General features: G+C 32.8%; 2 protein-coding genes across 3 annotated transcripts; both read right to left on the bottom strand.

Moving 5' to 3' along the window:
• Positions 1-6,485: 6,485 nt before the first annotated feature.
• On the bottom strand, positions 6,486-7,157 carry LOC131182029 (uncharacterized). Its single transcript, XM_058150651.1, has 2 exons — positions 6,951-7,157; positions 6,486-6,854 (listed from the first exon to the last, which is right to left on the bottom strand). The coding sequence occupies exons 1-2, from the start codon at positions 7,155-7,157 to the stop codon at positions 6,486-6,488; spliced, it is 576 nt and encodes a 191-aa protein (XP_058006634.1).
• A 9,962-nt stretch (positions 7,158-17,119) lies between these two features.
• Positions 17,120-23,567, bottom strand: LOC110637907 (ankyrin repeat-containing protein BDA1). Of its 2 annotated transcripts, XM_058151277.1 has the most exons (3): positions 22,742-23,567; positions 22,083-22,304; positions 17,120-17,482 (listed from the first exon to the last, which is right to left on the bottom strand). In XM_058151277.1, exons 1-3 carry the CDS (start codon positions 23,378-23,380, stop codon positions 17,243-17,245), a joined length of 1,101 nt encoding a protein of 366 aa, XP_058007260.1. In that variant the 5' UTR covers positions 23,381-23,567; the 3' UTR covers positions 17,120-17,242. The 2 variants fall into 2 exon arrangements, with proteins under 2 accessions (XP_058007260.1, XP_021643981.2); XM_021788289.2 differs by lacking the exon at positions 17,120-17,482 and having other exon boundaries at positions 21,306-22,304.
• Positions 23,568-24,085: the final 518 nt, after the last annotated feature.

The following is a 24,085-nucleotide window of genomic DNA, read 5'->3' as shown; positions in this document are numbered from 1 at the left end:
GGTGTTGATATAGATCTTAAAGGAAATTAAAGATCTTTGTTATGTTTAGAATGAGGAAAGCAAACTCAGGTTTTAGGATTATATAGGAATTGAGGTAGACTTGGTTAGGTGATGTAGTTGGGGAAAACTTTGAAACTCTTCAAGTAGGTGTTTCTGGTTAGCTAAACTTCCAAGTTACAAGTTGGCCAATGTAGTTGTAGTTGGCTAAATATTGAAGTTAGAATATAATCAAATGCAAGCAAGTCAAAATATGCAGATACATAAATGGAGCAACCATGCATGCCACCAAACAAATCATCAAAATAGCTTTTTGTTACTGCAGGTCAATCTAAACATCCTCTTGGAAATCCTTCTTGTGTAATGCGTATTTGGTTGTTTAACTATACAAATATTATATCTCTCTTTTAGTCAAGGTTTTCTGGAGAGTTCGGGGTTAAATGAATAGACTATTTATCGTGAATACTGTTTAACAAATATTAAATTTTATGTAATTAATCCATTTTACAAATATTAATATATTAATTTTAATATTAATATATTGAATTAATATTATATTATATATCATTTAATAAATATTAAATTTACGTTATGTAACTAATAATTTTTTGCACATTAATATTAATATACTAATATTAAAATAATAGAAAATTAAATAAATTAATAATATAGTATGTCAAACTTTAAATTATTATATATAATATTTTTATAAATTAATTTTAGTATATTTACTTGCATATCAAAATATGTCCTTTTAATATTTGATGAAGTTGTCTAATTTATTCTCAAGGGAAAATTAATATTTAATTTTTATATTTTAATGAAATCAATTACTTGATTATTGTACTTTAAAAAATATAATAGTTAGTGTATGTATTTTTTTTTCGTTATATTTACTCTCTCCATCAAATTTTTTGTTATTTATATTATTTAAATTATTATTTAATCCCTCTATTTTAAGGAGATTAATTAGTTGATCCTTATATTTTAAAAAATACTATTATTTAGTTCTTTTATTTTAATTAAACTAATTAATTGGTTCATATATTTTGAAAAATATATTTTTAGATAAAAATAAAAATTTTGTTATGTGGAAACTAAATCTGAATTTACTTTTTTTGAAAAATTTTTAATTTTTTAGACATCATTTTTATGTTTTCTCTATTGAAAAATAATTTTTCTTGATTATTTAGGAATTTAAGAAAACTGAATAAATTTTTTGTGTAGATAGTTTGTACTATTTTTATCAACAAATAAAAAAAAAAAGAGGGGAAGAAAGGTGTAGGTGTAAAGGAGAGAGAGAGAGAGAGAGAGAATAATAAAAAAAATAAGAAGAAGATGATTAGGATTATTTATATATAAAAAATAATTATAGAACTAAATAGTTAATGTGTTTTTTCAAAATATAAGCAATAACTAATTAGTTTCATTAAAATAAAGTGATTAAATAGTAGGTTAACTTGTATTAAATAATGAACAAAATTGATAGATGGATTAAACAGTTTAACAAAAGTAAAATATAGAGATTGAATAATATATTTGTTAAAATATAAAAATTAAATAATAATTTACTATATTTTTAAACTCTACACAATAATACTTAATTTTAGTGGATTATCCTCCTTAATTTTAGTGGATTATCTTTCTTCAAAATTGACTTTCCAAAAATACTAATAATAAACTTATATTATTCGAAATAGGAGTTTACGGTTTTGTAGAATCAAGCATTAACATTGAGTATGAGAGGTCAAAAAACCATAAAGTATATTTATATAATGTTTTTTTACCGGTTGAGGGTTATTACGCATCACCGATTACAACTAATAATTATCATGTGTGTAAAATTATTATTATTTTTTTAAATTGATTAAAAAAAAAACAAAGATTGAAACCCGCTCTACGCATGTAATCAATGAATGGGTCGCACAAGTCACCGAGTTTGGCCGAATTTCATAAATTTTCAATTTTAGGTATAGTCTAGATTGGTCATAGCTCAATTCCATTCTTAATTAAGCCAAATGGACCCATCTAAATTTAAAACAATGCTTTTAATCATCAAGATTTATGAAAAAGTTGATAATAAAAGATAGTTGATTTTTTAGTCCACTTCACTTTATTTCAAACTTAAATTCAAGATCTCATATCACTAATCAAGAATGATTGATTTTTTAATATATTTAGCTCTATTTCATACTTAGATTTGAGATTTTATATAGTAAAATAAAATACACTTATTAAAAATTAATTTTTATTAAAATATTAAAAAATAAATTCTACATAATTATTGGAAAGACTGTTGACTTTAGCTAACCTTAACTCGAACTCCATGGTAGACAACCCACCAATTAGATCACCATAATATCAATTACTGAGTAATAATTTTTTATGATTCATGGTATGACTTTGTCAGTTATCAATCCGTCCCACAACTTCACTTGTCAACCTATAGTTGGACAGACTGTGAGATGGTGATTGGTGTGCTAACTAGTTATCATCCTTGCTCATGCAGTATACAAATCAACACCAGACTCGAATATTTGGATTTTTCATATTTTATAAAGATTTATAATTTTAAATGAATTTTTTTATTTTTTTAAATAAGTTTTATTTATATTTTTTAATTTATTTAAGACTCAAACATATTACTTTTATTTAATTTAGGTATTTAAATATATTTTCTATTTAAATTAAGACTCTTTAATTAGATTAAGATTTAAAACTCTATAAATACTTATTATATTTTTATTATGTAAAAAATTTTAGATTTATTTAATAAAATTTTCTTCTTTATAAAACTGTTTTTGCTTTATTTATCCTTAGGCTTTGGATTAAGTTCTGTTTATTTTAAGATTTTGGATTAGTTCTTGTTTAATTTCAAGAGTTTGATAATGTATCAATCTTTTTCTGTGCTAGATGCTGCATTAGAAATGACGTGATTTGCAAATCTATACCAAATTAGAAGACTTTTGTTTTCCTATTTTCACAAGAATTTATAGTTTTAAATGGATTTTTTGTTTTCTTAGATAAAATTTATTTATATTTTCTAATTATTTAAAATTTTAAAATATTACTTTTATTTAATTTAGGCCTTTAAATATATTTTCTATTTAGATTAGTACTCTTTAATTCATTACCCATTATATTTTTATTATGTAAAAATTTTCAGAATTATTCAATGAAGTTTTCTTTTTCATAAAGTTCTCTTTGCTTTATTTATCTTAAATTGTGAATTAAGTCTTATTTATTTTAAAATAATTTTATTTACTTTCAAGGTTTGATTGGGTGTTGATTTTTTTTTAACTCTGCACGGCTACGTCACTTGCCATATAAAGATAGTATATGATTGAGTATTTCCAAATACTCACTTCGACCGGTGAACTAATAATAATAATCGAGTTCCAGAAGGAAGAGAGCAGGGAGAATCTTCTAGAGCACCACAACAGCAACAGGAGGAGAAGGCAGACCCCATTCTTGAGGGATCACTAGCCATAGTCCCTCCCTACACTCCACCTCCTGCAGACCCTATGATTGCCTATCTGTAGAGGATGGAGACCACATTTGATACTTGGATGAGGGCCTTTGAGACCACTATTGACGACAGGCTTCATGCAGTGGAAGATAGTCTCCAAGAAGCCCATAATAAGCTGGATATGGTCCTATAACGATATGATGCAGATGCCCCTTCCTCACCTTCTAAGACTTTTTAGATATAGGACCATAGATTAGGACACCTTTTTGATGTACTGCATAGGCATAGGCCTTAGTCCTAGTCCCCACATAGATATATAGGTCTATATTATTCACATTCTGCTCTACATGTACATGTTCATTGCCTGAATAAATAATATGCTCTTTTCTATGCCTTTTTGTTTTTATCTTTGCTTATTTTTGCATATTGTGCTTGCCATTGAGGAAAATGTCAAATTTGAGTTTGGGGGTGCATTCATGCATAGCATTCATACATTGCATTTCATTACATTGTTTAATTATGTCTATATTATGTTTGTGTATCAAAAATCTAGAAAATTTTTATAAATTTTAAAAATTTTGAACTTTTTCAAAAGGCTTTTAACTTAAAATTATAACTAAAACCTTGACGAGGTAATAATTGGACTCTCTAGGAAAGAGGAATGAATGTAACTGGATAGGCAAAAAGGCTTTAATATATTGTTTGTAAAAAACTTAATCACCTAAGTGGAGTTAAACCCCTTCGTAGCCATTAATCTGTTACATTGAACTTGCAAAATTAGGAGAAAATTTTTGAAATACAGGCAAACATAAAAATGCCTCATCAGCCCTAGAATATGTCGATTAGATCTATCGAGGCGAAATCCTAGCACATGCTTAATGAAGAGATGATTAAGGCATTCTTTGATATAGCCTAATTAAGCCTTAGCCATCCTTATTTAATATAAATATCCCTTGTAGCCAATTTAAGCCTATATTTTTACCTATATAATTTTTCTTATTTACCCACATTATTCACCTTACCTCTAGCCTAAACACCTATTCTACTCTTTAAGGAAGCTAAGTGCATAAGTAAAAAATAAATATAATAAGTGCTAAAGATAATATGGAGAAAGGGTGCAAAGCTTAGAAGAAAGTGTAAGTGTATATTTAAAATCGCTAAGAAGGATTTCCTCTCCAACCTAGTAAAAATAATGAGTTTTGGGGAGAGAACAAAAGGGGGGGGGGGGAGAGAGAGAGAGAGAGAGAGAGAGAGAGAGAGAGAGAGAGAGAGAGAGAAGTTCCAAAATAAGTATCATGAAGCATGCTTGACACTAAAAACCAAAAGCCCCTCCTCTCCATACAAAAAACAATGAAATAAACTTAGTATGCTTGATATTTTATGTATAAATGCTATCTTCATATTTGCATTCCCTAAAAACACTTCATTGGCAATCAAATCACTATCTCTTTAGCCCAATTACAACCCTTTTAAAAACCTTTTGATCTTTTGAAAAGTGTATACTACATTAGTAGAGATAGAAAATTGAGACATGTCTATGGGGTTGGACATAAAACACTTCATCATAACTATCACTAGTAAAAGCAAATTTAGGGAAGTGAGTGTTTCTCAAATCCATCTTGATAATTTAAGCTATTTGTGATTTATTAATGGCCTTGCATAGAAGAATAATTAGTTGAAATTTCATAAAGGGGATGAGGTTCTAATAAGCAACTGTTGATGTCTCTATGCCTTGAAAGTGGGAAATTGGTATGAAGGTTGAATGGAGTTCAATTATGTGCAAATTGAGTTTTTAGTTATGTTTCGAAGTACCCTAGCAAGTTTTCAAAAGTCCTATTTTGCTTAAGGATAAGCAAAAATTTGAATTTAGGTGTATTTGATGTACTTGTATTATATAGATATTTTTAGGCATAATTGTACTATATTGCATGGCATTTAGGTAGATAATTGCATACATATAAGTTAGTTTCATTAGTTTTTGTTAATTTAGCTAATATTCACTAAATTTCATATTTTCTACATCTTTTTAGGGGTTCTAAAGGAAATTCAAGGCATAGGAGTGAAGAAGAAAAGCTTATAAGGATTTGAAAGAAGGCAAGTTGCTGATGTACTTTACACAGGTCATGTAAACATAGCCATGGCCCCATGTAACCTTCTGCCTAGGGGGAATTAAAGAAATCATAAGAAAGCCTCAGTACACGAGCTGTATAAATCACCTCGTGTACCATCCAATGACTTGTATAACCTTCTGGTCACCGAAGCCTGAAGAACTGAAGGGAAGGAGATAGTACACGGGCCGTGTATTTTAACCCATGTAAACTCACATACTCCATGTAACTTTCTAGCTCCCATCTGAAAAGAAGCCAAAGTCACTCTAGAAACTTACATGCCCCAGGCCGTGTAGTGACACATGGGCCGTGTACTATGCAATAGCTAGCTTCCTAATTTGACTCCAGCTTCGGTTTTGGCATGTCATTTAGACTTTTACTACCCTTGGGACTCTAAAACCTAACCCTAGGACACCCAATATAAATATTAGCAAGTAGAAAGAATGAAGGGAGAAATTTTTTAGAGAATTTAGAAGCGAAGATTTTTATAATACCTACATCCAATAGTTTCATAATTTCCTTCTTAACTATTTCTTTCATGTTTAGGTTAAGTCTCCTTTGATGTTTAAGAGTGGGTTTACTGTTTTCCTCCATAGGTATCCTATGCATGCAAATTGAAGGACTAATCCCTTTCAGGTCTTCTATTTTATACCTTATAGCCTTGCTATGGGTCCTAAGTACCCTTAATAATTTTTCCTCTTCTACATTAGATAGGCCAGCATTGATAATAACAGGATATTTAGAATTTGAGTCCAAGAATGCGTACCTTATTGTGGAGGGGAGAAGTTTCAGTTCTACTTGTTTGGTGTCTTCCTGTGACTTGCTTTTGGGTTGTTCCTCCTTTAGCTCTTTCACTCGAAATGCTTGAGCTAAGGGTAGGGATGGGCTAGCTTTTAAAGATTGTGCACAAACTACAATTTCTGTGTTTTCATTATGTGCTGTGTGGTCGTGCACTGTACATTTTTTAGGAGGATCTTTAGAATGTTTTTTGTGAATTCCTCCTTAACTAGCTTGTCAATTATGTCAACCCTTAAACATTCATTAGGTTCAAGTTTATGTTTTATTGCTCTAAACAGGTTGAATTCCACTTCTTCATCTCCTACCTTGAGAGTTAACTGCCCATTCTTAACAGCTATGATAGCTCCGACGGTTGCCAAGAAAGGTCTTCCAAGGATGATAGGAATTTGGATATCCTCTTCCATCTCTAGGACAACAAAATCAACAGGAATGAAGAATTTTCCTATCTTGATGGGGATATTTTCTAGGATGCCAATCGGGTACTTGACAGACCAATCAGCCAATTATAGTGAAATTATTATGGATTTGAGCTCTCCTACATCCAGCTTTTGACATATTGATAGAGGCATCAGACTCACACTTGCTCCTGGATGATAAAGTGCCTTGTCTATATTCATGTTGCCAATAAGACAAGGTATGGAGAAGCTTCTTGGATCCTTGAGCTTTGGTAACAGCTTATTTTGCAATATGGTACCGCATTCCTCTGTAAGAGCAATAGTCTCATAGTCTTCCAACCTTTTTTTCTTTGAAAGAATTTCTTTAAGGAACTTAGTGTAGGATGACATCTGAGAGAGTGCTTCTATGAAGGGAATGTTAATGTAGAGTTTCTGTAAAACTTCTAAAAACTTTCCAAACTGCTTATCTAATTTAGCCTTCTAGAATCTCTGGGGAAAAGGTTGAGGAGGTTGATATGGCTCTAGTAACTTTTTTTTTCTTCTTTGTTTCCTCTTCCCGTTCCTTTTTAGCTTATTCCTCCTTCTCCTTTGTCTGGTTATTAGATTCATTAGAGGTTTCTCAGTTGATTTTTCCTCTGATTTTTATTTTTTTAACGTTCTACCGCTCCTCAAGGTAACTGCCTTACAGTGCTCCTTGGGGTTCATCTCTGGTTGACTTTGTAGTTTTTCAGCAGCCTTATTTGAAGAACTTGCCTGCTAAGCAATTTGGTTTTCAAGCATCTTATTGTGGGTGGTTAGTTGGTCCATTCTGGAAGCCAACTGCTTTATCATTTCATTCTGCTATTGTTGGGCTGCTAAGAAGCCTTCCATCATGGATTCTATAGTCAACTTTGGTTCAGGCTGTTGAGGTTAAAGGAGTGGTGGTTGTTGCTGCATCAGGTTTTGTCCTCTGTTCTAAAAACCTGGGGGTACTGGTGGTCTGTACCCTTGCTACTTGTTCATGGGTTGATTTTGTGAGTTGGACCATGAGAAGTTAGGGTGGTTTCTCCATCCAGGGTTGTAAGTGTTTGAATATGGATTGTTGAGCTACCTCTTGTTGAAGTTTCCTATGTTATTCACATAGTTTAGCTATTCTATAGAGGATTCATTGAAGTTGTTGCATTCTGAAGTCATACACCTTCCTCCACAGCTGTCGCAGTGTTGGTTGCTCATCCCTATAACATTGGCTTGCATTCTGTCAAGCCTTTTGGTGAGCTGGTCAAACTAAGCATTTATCATACTTAGGGCATCCAATTCCATGATCCCTGTTATTCTTCTTGTATCTCCCCTTTCATTTGACCACTCATAGTTGTGATAAGTGACCCTTTCCAGAAATTCAAGGGCTTCTCCTACTGTTTTCTTTATCAGGTCTTCTTCCGCAGCTGAATCTACTGTGCTCCTTGTAGAGGGCAGTAACCCATTATAGAAATTCTAAACTAGGAGACAATCTTCTATGCCATGGTGTGGACATTCCCTATGTAAGTCTTTATATCTCTCTCATGTGTCATAGAGTGATGCACCTTCCTTTTGCCTAAAGGTGTTGAGTTCAACCCTCAATTTTGTAGTCTTCACAGGTGGGAAATACTTTGCTAGGTGAATGTTCCCAAGTGGTGAATGTTCCCAAGTGGTGAATGTTCCAGCTGGTTGAGAGAGTAACCACTTCGTTGCTTTATCTAGAAGGGAGAATGGAAATGCTCTGAGTCTTATAGCTTGATTAGAGACTCCATGCATCGTGAATGCATCATATAAGGTAAGAAAGCACTGGAGGTGGTAGTGTGGATTTTCTGTAGGTGAATCTCCAAACTGGGTCTGTTAAATCATCTGGAGCCATGCTAGTTTGAGTTTAAAATTATTGGCCTCCACTGTGGGTCTTGTAACGTTGGGCTAGAATCCTTAGATAGATGGGGCTCCGTAGTCCCTCAAGGGTCTTAGCCTGTTGTTGTTCTTGGCCATGAGTGGAGTTTCTAAAATTCCTTGATCTTGTTCTTGGCATCTTCTCTCTCCTGATGGTTCTTAGAGTCTTATCTATCTCGGGATCCAAGTCCAAAACTTCTTCTTCCAGTTTTGTTCTGGTCATGTACCAAACCAGATACCTGGGAGAAAATAAAAGAATAAAAACGAATTAAGTAAATTTAAATAGTGATAGTAAATGCCTAAATCAGCTAAATTGCCTATTGCACAATATTACTAGAAATATATTCCCCGGCAATGGTGCCAAAAACTTATTTGCTGGTTTTACAACTCCGCAAGTGCCTGGATCGCTAACAAGTAATAAAGTAGTGAGTAGAGTATCGTCCCACGAGGAATTTAATTAGCAAGTACTAAACTACATAGTAATTATGGCTGTCTAAGCTACCGAATATAATGGGAGAGTGAATCTAATTTATTTTGAGTGCTAAAAACTAAGAGAACAATGAACTTAAAATAAAACAATATGTCAAAGCAATTCTAGAATTAAGATTTCACACTTTAACCTTATTATGGATTCAATCTTGTCTATTCATTAGATTAAGAATCATTGCTTTAATGGAAATTAATCCTGAGGTATCCTAGGTCCTCTCTCAAGGAATCTAAGGTGTATTTCAGTTAGTGCTAGACCCTACTTTCGTTAGTGATTAGTCCTAATAAAAACCCTTTAAGATTTATGATTAATTATGAAATTCCTCGAAGGATTTTAGCCTATCTCTAGGTCAGATTTTCTAAGTTTAATACTCCAATTTTCCAATACTAACCTTCACCTTTCAGTTCTTCAATTAGTATCTTATATCATGTCTAAGTGGGTACCAGCACATAGCATGCATTAAGAACACAGAACATTAAATCAAAGAACAAAACTCAAACTTAATATTTATCCATAATAATGATTACAAGCATTACTCTCCTAATTCCAGAATAAAGAAACTACTCACTCACGGTGAGTTTAGTAAACATAACAAAAGTAAAACAAAAGAACATAAGAAGCAACCTAAAAAATAGAATAAAAGAACCAAAGAGAATTCTCTGCAGCTTTAAACTCGTGGAACTTCGGCTGAGGACTCCCCTTTGATGCTAATGCACTGTTCTTCAAGACGGCTTGGAGAGAATGATGAAGATGTATGTATATGAGGATGTGTGTATGAAAAATGGGGATCCCTTTTCTCTGTTTGCTGCTACTTCTATTTATATTCAATGTTCTAGGGTTAAATTTTTAGAGTCCCAAAGGTATCAGAAGTCTGTTCTGAGTGTAAAAACTAGAGCTGGAATCAAATCAAGAAACTGGTTGTTGGCTGATACACGGCCTGTGTGTCACTAGAACTTAAAGGTTGCATCTCGTATTTGGGTAGAAGGTTACACGAGTCTTGGCTAGTTACACGGGTCCAATTACACGACCTGTGTTTTGTTGTTCTTCTAGAAATTCTTCAAGCTTTGCCAGGCAGAATCTTACACTGGTCTCCGCAAATTACATGGGTCATATTACATGGCCCGTGTACTGTTTCTTTGTGACACCCCTTACCCATCTATAGTGTAGCCGAGCAAGATTTGCCACACAGTGTGCCGGAATACCAGATCTTAACTCATTGATATTTATCATTTCAAAATTTATTTATTTATGGGTCACTAAGTGAAACTTATGAAATTGATATCAGTTACATCATTTATTGAAATCTTAGATTTACTTGAGGTTCTGAAGATTTTTTAGAAAATCCGGCAGAATGCCGGCTGAAAATAGAGAAAACAGTTCTTTGAAACCTGTGGAAAACACTTCTAAATATTTTTTCCAATCATTCTCAACTCCAAATAATTAATATCATCTCAACATTTCTCAACACAATTTTCAAAATTTTGTTCATATCACAATTCGAATCAATTTCATGAATAACTCCCCAACATTTTATTTTTCAACAAAATATATTGATAATTACAGTAACATGTAATTTCATATATTTACATTATCATATGATTTTATGAGTTTGTAATTACAATCAAGAACTAGTACAAAATGCAAAGTACAAAATACAACCCAAAATCCTAATATCCTACCAAGTGCACTGCAGATAAGAGGTGACTCTAGCCTTTGCGCAGATCTGACTAATCACCCGGTATGAGGTCTGTTGGGCTCCTCAGCTGTGTCTCCAGTATCTACACATGGGAAAAGCGACGCGCTAAGCAATACTGCTTAGTGGTGCCAATACAAAATAAATAGCTAAAATAAAATGGATGTGCAGAATGTATGCTGACATTTTATGTAAACCAAGTTTCTGGCAATTATTGTAGTATTATTTGATTAAAATTTTGTAAGATTTATTTTGATTGCCCAAGTAACCTATACTAGACGACTGGACTGGATAAACGGGTAAATTGGCACTAGGTACCAAGTACCTGGGGCCATCACACCATCAGTCACATTGTGTCTCCCGGTGTGCAACAAAACAGCTAATAAGCTGTAATAGTTATTAGGCATGAAACCAAGTATAGTAAACTCAATCAAAATAGCCAAAGACTATTATATCACAGAATGGCATGTAAGGCCATAAAACACATAATGGCTTAAAGCCATATGCAGTACTGCTAACAGAACCCTATTGACATGCCAACCTATCCAAACCAATCATTCTAGGCATACTAAGGCATTTTACACAGTTAATGATTTAATTATTTATTTTTGTAATATATAGGTCACTGTTCACTTGACTATTTCCACTCAAAGGTTGACTTTTTAATTTATAATAGATTTGTTGAACCTAAGTTCACCAAGATACCATATTTTGGTTCATAAAAGTACTGGCATTAGTTGCCAATCAATACTTAAAACCAATAGGAAATAAATAAAAAATTTCAGTTTTGGGTGCTAGAGTTCACTATTCCATTAGGCAATTCTACAATGAGAATTTCGCCGAATGTTCTCAATCAAAGTTGTTCCTTTATGTGTCTTCTTTAATTCCCTTTTTGAATCACTCCATATGGAGTTTTCTAGCTCAAGTTATACTACTTTCTTTAGGACTGGCCGGATTGGCATCTACCCAAAATTTCTGGGCAGAAATGGTTCTGGCAGTTTTGATACCCTGACTTTGGTTAGCAATTCAGATGGGTTATGATCAGAATTTGGTTTGGTGTTCTTCATGAAAGTTGTTCTAAATTGTCTAAGCTTTTCATTGATATAAATTTCAGGTCAATTGGACTTTTCTACACAGAGTTATGACCATTTGAACAAATACTTTTTATTTGGTCATTTTCTAGGGACAACATATTGGTCACTCGGATTAAGGTAGTTTTTAGGTCAACTTGAGTTGGTTTTGCTGGGTAGGGTTTCTTCACCAAAGTTGTGCCATTATAGGTTTAGTTTCATGTCCAATTGGCCTTGCGTAAATTGAACCTACACCTTTCAAGTTACAGCTACCCCAACTTGCTGGACTCACACCCAGCCCTGTAGGTCACCTAGGGTAGCATACCTAACCTCAATTCCATTGTCATAAATCACTTCAATTCCTCATCAAATATAGCCAAATAGTCACTAACTGACCATTACAATGTTCATATACCATTACATGAGCAAACCCTAATTTTGCTCAAGTCTCCAAGTTCTCAAAGTTCAATTTATGCATTAAACTTACAATTTCAACTTATATCATGTCCTTAAACATGAATTGAGTGAGAGAGAGAATAAATTGGGCACTTACCTTGTTAGAATTCCCTCTTGAGCTTGCTAATCTTCAAGATTTTTCCCTCAAATAGCTGCCTCAAGACTATTCTAGTTGCAAGGATCAAGTTTAGTGAAAGTGGGATGAGGTTTTATGGTGTGAAATAAGAGTTATGAAGAGAGAGAAAGGAGAAAGCTCTAATGGAGTTGAGAGGAATGGGCTGCCGAACCAAGAAGAAGAAGAACATAAAATTTGTTTCATTTTTTTGTATCAATTATTGATAATTATCCCTTTTAAGTTGCTTGGTTAATTCCCATTGGTTAGGATTTTAAGTTTATTCATTTATGACATCATAATTATGTCATAAATGTGAGTTTTATTTTATTTTCATTTCTTTTTTTTTCTATCCATTTTTAATATAATTTTTATAAATTTTTATTCATATTTTATGTCATATAATTTATTTACTTAATTGGACAAGTTGGTCAAAAATCGTCTCTGAATGCGAAATGACCGAAATGCCCTTCGTTTTGCTTAACGAACGAAAATTGTCTGTACCAATCTAAAAAATTTTTTAAGCATTTCCTTGGTATTCTAATGCCATCAAAACCTCAATGACTCTTCTCTGGAGTTCCAAAAATTATTTCACGGATTTTTCCTTGGGTTTAGGGCTACTAGCTGTGAAGACAGCAATTTCCCGTTAGGTTGCCCATCACTAGGGCACCGAATCATTTAACTTTAGTGCATTTTATTTTTAAAAATTTTTCTTAATTTTTCTTATCATTATTTAGTTTATTTATAACTCTCCACTCTAGTCTAATTATGATTCCAAATATTCTAGCTGCCCGGACCGACATTGGTCACCGGAACAGTAGAATGTATGGATTAGCTAAAGGGAGGATGTTACAATCTCCTCTTGACTTCATTGGTTTTCTGCTGGCAGTAAGTTACACGAGTCTGTGGTATGTTTACACGACCCATGTAAAGTGTATCAGCAACAATGCTCTTATTCTTTTAATTTTTCCAAGCCTCCTTCTATACTTCTATGCTTTAGAACTCCCTCAAAACACTTGAAAATATGTAGAAAATATAAAATTTAATGCAGATCAATGAGATTTACAAAAAATTAATGAATTTGATAATTATGCATGAAATTACCTATCTAAATGCTACGAAATGCTGTACAAATGTGCTTAAAAATATTTATATGATACAACTGTATCACAACTACTCTTTAGTTTATCTATTTTAGTGAAATTAATTAATCAGTCTTTGTATTTTAAAAAATACTACTATGTGATCTTTTTATTTTAGTGAAACTAATTGATTACTCTCTATATTTTGAAAACACTATTTTGAAAATCATATTTCAGAATGAAAATAAAATTTTACTATGTAAAAATTAAATATAAATTTACATTTTTCTAAAAATTGTTTGAGCATTTTCATTCAATTTTTAGGCATTATTTTATATTTTTCCTATTGAAAAATAGTTTTTTTAAAAAATAATTTCTTGATTATTTGGAGATCTAAGAAAATTGATAAACCTTTTTACACATATAGCTTGTGTACAAGAACTGAATTATGAGAAAGGAGAAAATAAAAAAATAATAAGAGGGACTCAAAAGTTAATAGAACTAAATTATAGAGACTAACTAATGTATTTTTTTAAAATATAAGGACTGACTAATTAGTTTTACTAAAATAGAAAGGATAAATAATAGTTTGATTGAAATTAATAGCATGTATGTTTTTTAAAATATGGTAACTAAATAATTAATTTAATTAAAATATAAAAATTAAATAATAATTTTCCCTGCTTATGTAAATGGAGAATATAAAAAGTCGAAGAAATAATATGCCTTCCACTTTTCGTTTTTAATTTTTTCTTAAATTTGAATAAAAATATAAAATATACTAAATTGATTAAAAAAATAAAATAATAAAAATAGCTTATCTATTCTCTATTTTCATCTATTTTTCATTTTTTAAGACACAAAAATCTTGAAGATATAATTAATTAATTAACTAACTATCAATCAATTGATTATAAGCTCAAATTAAGATTATATTGAAATCGGTTGTTTACAAAATTTTAAAAGCATTAAATTGCCCCTCTCTCTCTCTATTTGTAGATAGAGAATTTCTTTTCTCTCTTCTAGCATTTAGGTATCTGGGACTTTAGGTCTCCTTCTGCGAAGCAACGTCAGTCGTCTCTAGCCCCTCCGGCAGGAGACAGATTTCCTTTTCACCTTGGTGTGAGTTTCCCCCCTCCCCTTCGAAGGATTATAAATATTTTTGAGTTTTTTTTGTTGATTTGTATGTCTGGGGTTAATGGTGAGGGATCTTTTGCAACCTGCAATAGTTTGGCTTCTTAAGCTTAGTGGTGGTTCTTCTTCCTTTTGTAGCTATGTTCGTTTTTGATGGGTAGGGTTTGGTCAGCAACGGTTATTCTCTGACTTAAAGCCAGGAGATTTTGCGGGATCCATGGGTCTCCTTTTAGTTGCATGGTAACCTTTAGAGACGTATCGGTGGCCTCTCGTCGACATTCAGTCTCTTAAAAGGAGAAGGGTTCTAAGGATCTCTGTCTCTTGCATGTGGTCCCCTTGGCTTCAGATTCGGCTTGTTCCTTGGCTCTATGTTCTTTGCTGTGAAAAGGTCTTTTGGGTTGCTCAGTTTCTTGGAGGTGTTTGTGAGTTTGGTGTCACTGGGTTTGGCTTAGGCAATCCATATGTGCTTCTCTAGTTGATTTTTCACCTCCAACATGGCTTAGCTTGGATTTAAGTTCCATGGATGGCTGACGGCATCAATTCCCTTGCATCCGGTTCTTCTTTTCGAGTCAAGTAGAGACTCGAGTTTGGATGACATTGGGTCTTAGTCTTATTTTTGTTCTGGTTGGGCCAACCTTTTTTAGAATCCTTTATGTATATTTAGACCTCGATTCCTAATTGTGGACTTGAATTCTACTTTTCTTAGTGACTATTTGGTTTAACTGTTGAATATAATTAATAGCTGTTATTGTTAATTGATAGATAATTTATGTTAGCTGATGATAGATGATTTATATTAAATATTTGATAAAACGATATTTAATTATTGTTGTTAAGCATTTGATAAAACTATATTTAACTATTGCTATTAATATGTAAAATTACTAGTAATGATATATACTATATCATTGAAATAAATATAAAATTATAAATTTATTATATTATTTATTTTATTATTGAAATAAGAAAATAATTAAATTCTTTAAAAAATAATTAAATAATTTAAAAAATGTAGTTATAAAATAATAAAGTAATTTTATTGTTGATAAGGAAAGAAAATCTTATAATTTTAAGTTTTTAGAAATTATTATCAAAAAATATTTTAACAAAATTGTAATACGCTAATTAAGGTGTTAAGATTATAAATGAAAAAAAAAAAGGAAAATAACATTAATAACATTAATTTTCGAGTTATATGAAAAAGAATAATATGATCTAAATAAATAAAAAAAATCAAATCAATTATTAGCTACTGTGAATAGCTCTAAAAATAGAGCTGATATAAATTACAGCCGATAAGTATTATATTAATTACTTATCAGCCATTAGTTCTATCTTTTTAAGATTGTCGAACACTTCAGTTTATCTATTTAGATATCCATCAACTATTAGTTAGACCCAAAAAGTAAACCAAAGACTCTTTAGTTTGTTAGGATGAGGTCTTATCATATGCTAATATATTAGATGGACAATCCTATATTATAATGGGCCTCATGCTTTTTCTTTGGTGCTATGAACTTTTATCTTAGAAAAAAAATTTAATAGGACTTAAATCATGACTTAATAATATTTTAACTAGGGCTGAGTAATCCGTTCAAACCGAACAGAACCGAATTGAATTTTCAAAATTAAATTAATCGAATTATTATATTTTAAAAATTAAATTGAATCAAATGAAAAATTGAATTGAATTGAACTGCTCCATTTCGATTTGATTCAGTTCTACCCAATCAGTTTTTGAGTTTTGATAGTTTTATAATTTAGACTTGATTTTCAAGTTATTTGATCTGATTGACTTTGATTTGATCTTAATAATCATTAATTAATGAAATTAAACAATTTATATATAAAAAATTACATATAATTCATAAATTCCTTATATAAATAAATCAATTTAAAAATTAATAAAGCAATTTAGTTCAATTTAGTTCAATCGGTTTTTTCTCTCTAAAATTGAACTGAACTGAAATAACTAAAATTCTTAAAATACAAAACTAAATTGAACCGAATTATCTTAAAAACCAAACCAAATAACCGAATTCAGATGGTTCAATTTAATTTATTCGTTTCAAGTCAAATAACGCTTACTCCTAATTTTAAGATTTCTAAAATACTTGAATTTTAATATTAGACTTAATTTTATTATATCTTTTATTAAAAAATCACATCAATAGTTGCATAGAATCATTATTTGGTGGGGAGATAACATGATACGATATTAAATTGATGAAAGTAATGCCTAAATTATTTTGACATAAAACAAGAAACATAGTAATTATCTCTATATTTTCTTAGCAACTAAATATAATTAATCGCATTATGTGTATATTTTATAATTTATATCTTGCAAACAATAATTACTATCAATCCTGATAATTCCTTTCAATTTTCTCAAGTAAAGAAAAAAAATAAAAAGGAAATTGACCAAATATAGCTAGAGAGAGAGGAACATATACCGGGAAAATGATTAGAGGGTGGGAAAGCATCCCAGACTCATCATTTTGAAGCTTCAATGGAGGAGGGGTTACTGGTTTAGAATCTGCAAGCCTTACCACCTCAGGTTTCTGAGCACTTGTCTTCTTTTTCTTTCCTGGAGCAACCTCATGATCAGCTCGTGGCTCCATATTAAAAAATGGAGAAAACTTCTTGAGCTCAATGTTGGGAAAAACTGAGAACAAATTACCCTTGGACGCTTCTGCCTCTTCTTGATTACTTCCAACCTTCTTCTTTTCATCACCCATTTGATTATTTGCTGACTATGTCTCTGTTTCTTTCTCTTTTGCTTGGCCTGTAAGGAATGGAAAATGAAGTGGCAACACCAAAGTTGTTGTCTTGTGTTCAATTGGAAGGATTATTACACAAGGGTGGATATGATTTATTGTTTTCATTGTTTGCTATTCAACTAACTTAAGTTTCCAGTTCTCAGCTAGTTTTTGAATTGCAAAAGGAAGGCAATGCCTGCATTAGTTCTCTGTGAAAGCACTTGTTGGTTTGTAACTTTTAATGGTAAATCTTCCAAACCTATACCTACTATTCATTAGATACATATTAGCAATTGTTTAAGAACCTAAATCCTTGCCTCCATTTAGAACTCATAACCATCAAATTAATCTTCAACCTTCTACCTAGACTATTAATATTCGACCTTATAGATACCCTTATTTTCAAAAGGCTAAAATTGAAAAACTTATTGCTGAGATGTTAGCTTCTAATGTAATTCAACCTAGCACCAACCTATTTTCTTCCCCTATTTTGTAAGTCAAGAAAAAAGATAAGTCCTAAACATTTTGCATTAACCATAGGAGACTCAATGACAATACTATAAAAGATAAATTTCCTATGCCCACTATAGATGACCTACTTAATGAGCTAAACAGTGCTAAAACATTTTCTAAGATTGATTTAAGGGCTAGATATCACCAAATTAGAATGCACACACCTAACATACCTAAAACAGCTTTTAGAACCCACCATGGCCACTATGAATTTACTGTTATGCCCTTTAGGTTAACAATTGCTTCAGCTACATTTCTACCCCTCATGAACCTATCTTAGAATGTTTGCATTGGTATTCTTTTTCATGACAGTTTGATCTACAACCCAGACCTAGAATCTTATTTAAATTATCTTGAACAAGTCTTCCAACTGGTTCCTCAATAGCAGTTATAAGTTTGGTTAGTCCAAAGTGGAATATCTAGGGCATTTGATTTCTGGAAATGGGGTACCAACTGATCTAGCAAAAATTAATGCCACGGTGACTTGGCATACACCTAAATCAATGAAGGAATTAAGAAGTTTCTTAGGGCTTATAAGGTATTATAGAAAATTTGTGAAGGGGCATGGCCTAATCAGTAAACCATTGATTGATTTACTTAAGAAAGAGAGATTTCATTAGAATGAACAGAGTTAGCAAGCATTTAAGACCCTAAGGAAGGCAATGGCTATGGTTCCTTTTTTAGCCCTACCAAATTTTAATAAACCCTTCATTGTGAAGACTAATGCATCTAATATGGGTATGGGGGTAGTCCTCCAACAAGAAGGACATCTTATTTCTTACATCTCAAAAGCTTTTGGCCTAGAAATCAAGCATTATCAGTATATGAGAAGGAGCTCTTAGCTATTACCTTTGATGTCCATAAATGGAGGCCTTGTGTTGAGCAAGGCCTTTTCTATATTAAAACTAACCATGAGTCCATCAAATTTATGCTAGAATAGAGGTTGCACACTAAACTTAACAGAAAGGCATTTTTAAGTTGTTGGGGTTATCTTATAGAATTCTTTGTAGGAAGGGATTTGAAAATAGGGTAGCTAATCAAATGATAACCAATAGCCTTCAGTTAGTTGTTCTTTGGAGTCTATTAAATTGCTTGCAGCCACTTCAGTTGTCATTCCTACTTGGATTAATCAATTGTTATGCAATTATAAGCATGATCCCAAAGCTTTTGACTTGATTTCTCATCTGTCTTTGGATAATGGGGCTTATCCTGGTTATTCTTACAAAGATGGGATATTGTGTTTTAAAGATAGATTGTATGTAGGCACCACTACTGATCTCAGGCAGAGATTGATTGTCCTTTATCATAACTTAGTAACAAGGGGTCATTCTGGAGTGCACAACACTTATCATAGACTGTACAGGCATTTCTATTGGCCCGGTATGCAATCTAAGGATTTAAAATGGGTATAGCAATGTGAGCATTGTGGTAGGTGTAAAGGAGAAAGATGGCCAATGCCTGGCTTGTTACAGCATCTACCATTACCTCATCAAGCATGGCAGCATTTAACTTCGATTTTGTGGAGCAATTACCTAAGTCTGGAGGTAAGAAAACCATTTTAGTGGCGATGTGTAGGTTCACAAAATTTGCTCACATTATTGCCCTAGCACATCCACTTATGGCCTTTACAGTGGCTCAAATTTTCTTGGATAACATCTATAAATTGCATGGAGCTCTTATTACTATTATGTTAGATAGGGATACTCTCTTTACCAGTATCTTTTGGAAGGAATTTTTCAAGAAATTGGGGTAAATCTCTCTTACAATTCAGCCTATGACCCATAATCAGATTGGTAGTCCGAGAAATTAAATCAATGCTTAAAAGTATATTTGAAATGTATAGTTTATCAGCAACCTAGTTCCTGGTGCAAATGGCTTCCTTTAACAAAATGGTGGTACGATACTACCTACCATTCTGCAATAAAGATGACTCCTTACCAAGCCTTGTAAGGATATGAACCTTCCATCATACCTCATACCTTCCCTCAATGCTTTGTGCAAGCAATAAAATAATTCTTTCATCAGAGGAAGTCCATTTTGGGATATCAAAGGAGAATTTGGGAAAACCTATAAATAAATTAAATAGCAAGTGGATAAGAAGAGGAGTGAAAGAGAGTTTGCTATGGGACACTAGGTTTATCTCAAATTGCTTCCATACAGGTAGACTTCCATTGCTATAAGGAAGCTTTTAAAATTGGCAGCAAGATATTATAGGCCTTTTCAAGTCTTAGAAAGGGTGGGGCAGGTTGCTTACAAGCTTAATTTACCTCCTTCATCTAATGTCCATGCTGTTTTTCATGTCCCTTTATTGAAGAAAAGGATTGGAGATAATGTGGTTCCTTCACTTGAGCTACCTCTCAACAATGAGGAAACATTAGTTTTTGCACCAGAAAAGGTTCTTCAGACCAAGACAATACAGGGGTTGGCAACAAGTTGTTGGATACCTCATCAAATGGGTTAATCTACCTCCTGAAGATGCTAGAGGGAAGACAGATCCTTCATTCAGGCCCAATTTCCTGAGTTTATGCATCCTTAGGGACAAGCACGCATAATGAGGGGGGTAGTGTTACGTATAGAAGAAGGAATAAAGGAGTTAGAGATCAATAAAGTATGAGAGAGATGAGTTGTTCAACTATTATGAATTAGAGGGAAATCAATTGAGCAGTTGTAACGATCAATTGAGTAGTTGTAAATGTCGAATAGGAGGGAACTTTACTTGTATAAATGAGCTCGAAGGCTTATTTACTATTCATTCTAGAATCTTTCAATAACAATTACTTTTCTACTCAAATTTTCTATTTTTTCTCCTCTCTATCTACTCTCTCTTCCTTCTGGTACTCGCTCTTCTTCTATTTTCTTGTAACTACCTTTTGTACTAGATCTGTTGAAATTTTGATCCTAACAAATTATATACATAATAATTAAGATAAGATAAATTTAATTCATGTTTTTAATCAAAGGTCAAATACATGAACAGTTAAACATTTAAGATAAAGGGAGTTATTATAAGTTATTGTGTTAATGAGTTATTATTCTTGTATAGTGAAAGTAATAGAAAATGAAAAAAGTAATATTTTAAGCTTTCTCTTCTAATTTCTATCTATTCTAAAGACTGTTTAATTAAATCCCAACTATAAAATCAAAAACACACATGGTAAACCATCATAGAATCACCTTTCATGACCTTCACAGAGAGAAGACCAAAAAAAAATTCAAAATCTTATCTTCTAATGAAAAGAAAAAAAATCCCTTCAAATGTTATACAGAATGAAAATGGGGGCAGTAAGGAAAACAATCATAGAATCAAAACTCATGACCTTCACAGAGAGAAGAATATGAAAAATCAAAACCTTATCTTCTAATAAAAGAACGCAAAAACTTCAAACATTATAAAAATGAAAATGGGGGCAAAGGGAACATTACAAAAGGAGGAGATACAGTGGGTTTTAGGGTTCATTCTCGTAGTTGAGAGGAATGGAATTCTACTTCAAGATTCATCAACTTCTACATCTAGACAATTGGTTCATCTTACACCCCACTGTTGTTTTCTGTCACAGAAGAACCACAACAACTTCCACAATCTACAAATCTATTTCCTAGCCAAAAAATGAAGCGAACGACTTGCAGCAACACAATGGCAGTCATGACCATTGCCACTACATAAGTTGCATTGTATTCAGTTGGTCCAATGTAAACTACTGTGATCAGAAAGCTACCAGATGTGGCTAGGACAGCCATCCTCAGAAGATTCTTGAGAGGAAATCCACTTGTGAGCATTAGGATCATAGCAATTGAAGAAAAGAATCCGACCAAGTTCAAAATCATAAGTGTAACGTAAATCACAGGATCAGATGCCACTGCAGCCATTCCATTTGAATGTTCTTGGAACCCAATATCATTATTCGATTGTTGAAAACCACCTGGGGGACTTGAAACTGATTGAAAGGTGACAGTTGCAATCAGTACTGCCACAACCATCACTGCACTTCGCATCTCTGAGGTTGAATTTTCTATTTCCTTTTTCATTTTTGCCCACATCTTACAAGTAAACAAGGAGGAAACTTGCTCGGAGAAATACTCACGCAGTGTCCTAGGAAGACAATGGAAACATACCGTAGGATTTGCATGTTGAGGTATAACAATATCTTGGCTTCTAAGTGCTCCTGCATGTTGAAGCATGCTGCGGATGCTCTTCCCATTTGCTTCTGCTCCACTTATAGTATTTTCTGGAACATAAGACATGTCAAGCGCAGTTAAATTGTTCTTGTTCTTGACGTTCACATCCACTTTATCTATAGCAATGGCATCATCCTCGCCCAACAGGACTTTAACAATCTGTTTGACATATAAAATGAGCTGGTTATCCATCCCAAATCATCACTTAACCCATATCTACTAGTTCATTTAACTTAAAAAAGTAGTTGTACTGCTTTCATGAGTTGTGCTCCAATTCCAACAACCAAATTGTCAAATTCCTGAGTTTTCTGCTGGGGTCGATTTGGATAAGTAATGTGAATATAAATCAAAGCGAAAAATCATAGAACTTCAATATAACATCAAATTCAAATACGGCATCAACACAAATAAACGTATTCAAGGGAGGGAAGGAAAAGGCTTCAACACCCAGAGAACCGACTCAAATCATCCAGAAAGACATGGGTCAAAAATTTTATGAATTTTATAATTTGAACCTCATGAGCATGCATATTTTACTTTGTAGTACACAAATAATAAGAAACAAAAAAAAAAAAAGAAAAGATAAATAAACCTACTCTGTGCAGCTTTCTAGATGTTGCAAGATGGAGAATTGTATTGCCTTGGCAGTCCCGAGCATTCAGCATAACTTTCAGCTCTTGTTGGTTTTGTGCCTTCAACTTCCAAACAAGCTGTCCGAAAACTTCAAACTGGCAATTCTTCACTGCAAGGTGAAACACAGACTCTTGTTCATGCGTCAAATCATTCTTGCACTCAGGAACCGCTGTGATCAATTCAAGTACAACATCAATACTCCCTGTAATTACAGCAAAATGAAGTGCTGTTCTTCCATCTCCACTTCTAAGATGACTCATCATTTCCCCGCCTCTTCGCAGGAGCACTCTTACTATCTCTGTGTACCCATTAGCCGAAGCAATGTGAATTGGGCTAAAACCATCTCTGTTTAGTCTCTCAGCCAGTTCAGGCTTGAGGGTCATTAACTCCTCCACGAAATTGAGTTTCCCAGCTAATGTCGCAATGTGCAGAGCAGTATCCGCTGTGCTAGCTAGAGAACTGCGAGCAAGAATTAGCTCATCCTCGTCGATTAAGGAACGTAATTCATTGGCGTCTCCCATTTGTGCTGCCTTAAAAAGCGTTCCAATTAGATCCATTCTCTCAGGCAAGGTAAGGCTCTTGTAGAAATACTTCACTGTCATAACCTTGCATAAATCTTCCAAAACAAAGCATAGCAATAGAGCTTGACCCAACTTTCAAAGTCTTCCTCAGCTTCATTGACTTGGCTAGACTGTCGGTAGACTGTCGGTTTCCCTTTTACTCGGTTCGGAAATTGAGAGAAACTGGAATAACCCTTTGTTTTTTCACATAAACAAACTATTACACATTAGGATTGATGTTTAAAATGGCAAAAATTTAAAATAGTCTAACTTATAAAAGTCTTAAGTAAAATTGAATGAATTTTAAAAATTATAATTAAAAGCATATAACATATACATATAAATTTAAATTATTGAAAATATAAAATATACAACTCAACTCAACTCAACTAAGCCTTTATCCCAAAAATTTGGGGTCGGCTATATGGATTCGCTTTCTCTACTCTGAATGATTTTGGGTTAAATCCTCAGAAATGTGTAATGCTTTTAGGTCATGTTGTACTACTCTCCTCCAAGTCAATTTAGGTCTACCCATTTTTTTCTTTCTATCCTCTAACCTAATGTGCTCTATTTGTCTAACTGAAGCCTCCGTATGTCTATACTTCACATGACCAAACCACCTCAATCTCCCTTCTCTCAACTTATCTTCAATTGGCACCACTCCTACTTTTCTCTAATACTCTCATTATGAATTTTATCTTGTCTAGTATGGCCACTCATCCACCTTAACATTCTCATCTTTGCAAC

The sequence above is a fragment of the Hevea brasiliensis genome, chromosome 8 (genome assembly GCF_030052815.1).
Source record: "Hevea brasiliensis isolate MT/VB/25A 57/8 chromosome 8, ASM3005281v1, whole genome shotgun sequence".
NCBI classification, from domain to species: Eukaryota; Viridiplantae; Streptophyta; class Magnoliopsida; order Malpighiales; family Euphorbiaceae; genus Hevea; species Hevea brasiliensis.
The sequence above is the reverse complement of the archived record's forward strand: the minus strand, read 5'-3'. Positions and strand labels throughout refer to the sequence as shown.

Coding starts and splice junctions, on each gene's coding strand:
- LOC131182029 (XM_058150651.1), bottom strand. CDS start 7,157: ATGTCATCCTACACTAAGTTCCTTAAAGAAATTCTTTCAAAGAAAAAA. Junction 6,855..6,950: donor TTTATCATCCAGGAGCAAGT/GTGAGTCTGATG, acceptor TGGTCTGTCAAG/TACCCGATTGGCATCCTAGA.
- LOC110637907 (XM_021788289.2), bottom strand. CDS start 23,380: ATGACAGTGAAGTATTTCTACAAGAGCCTTACCTTGCCTGAGAGAATG. Junction 22,305..22,741: donor CATCTAGAAAGCTGCACAGA/GTAGGTTTATTT, acceptor TATGTCAAACAG/ATTGTTAAAGTCCTGTTGGG.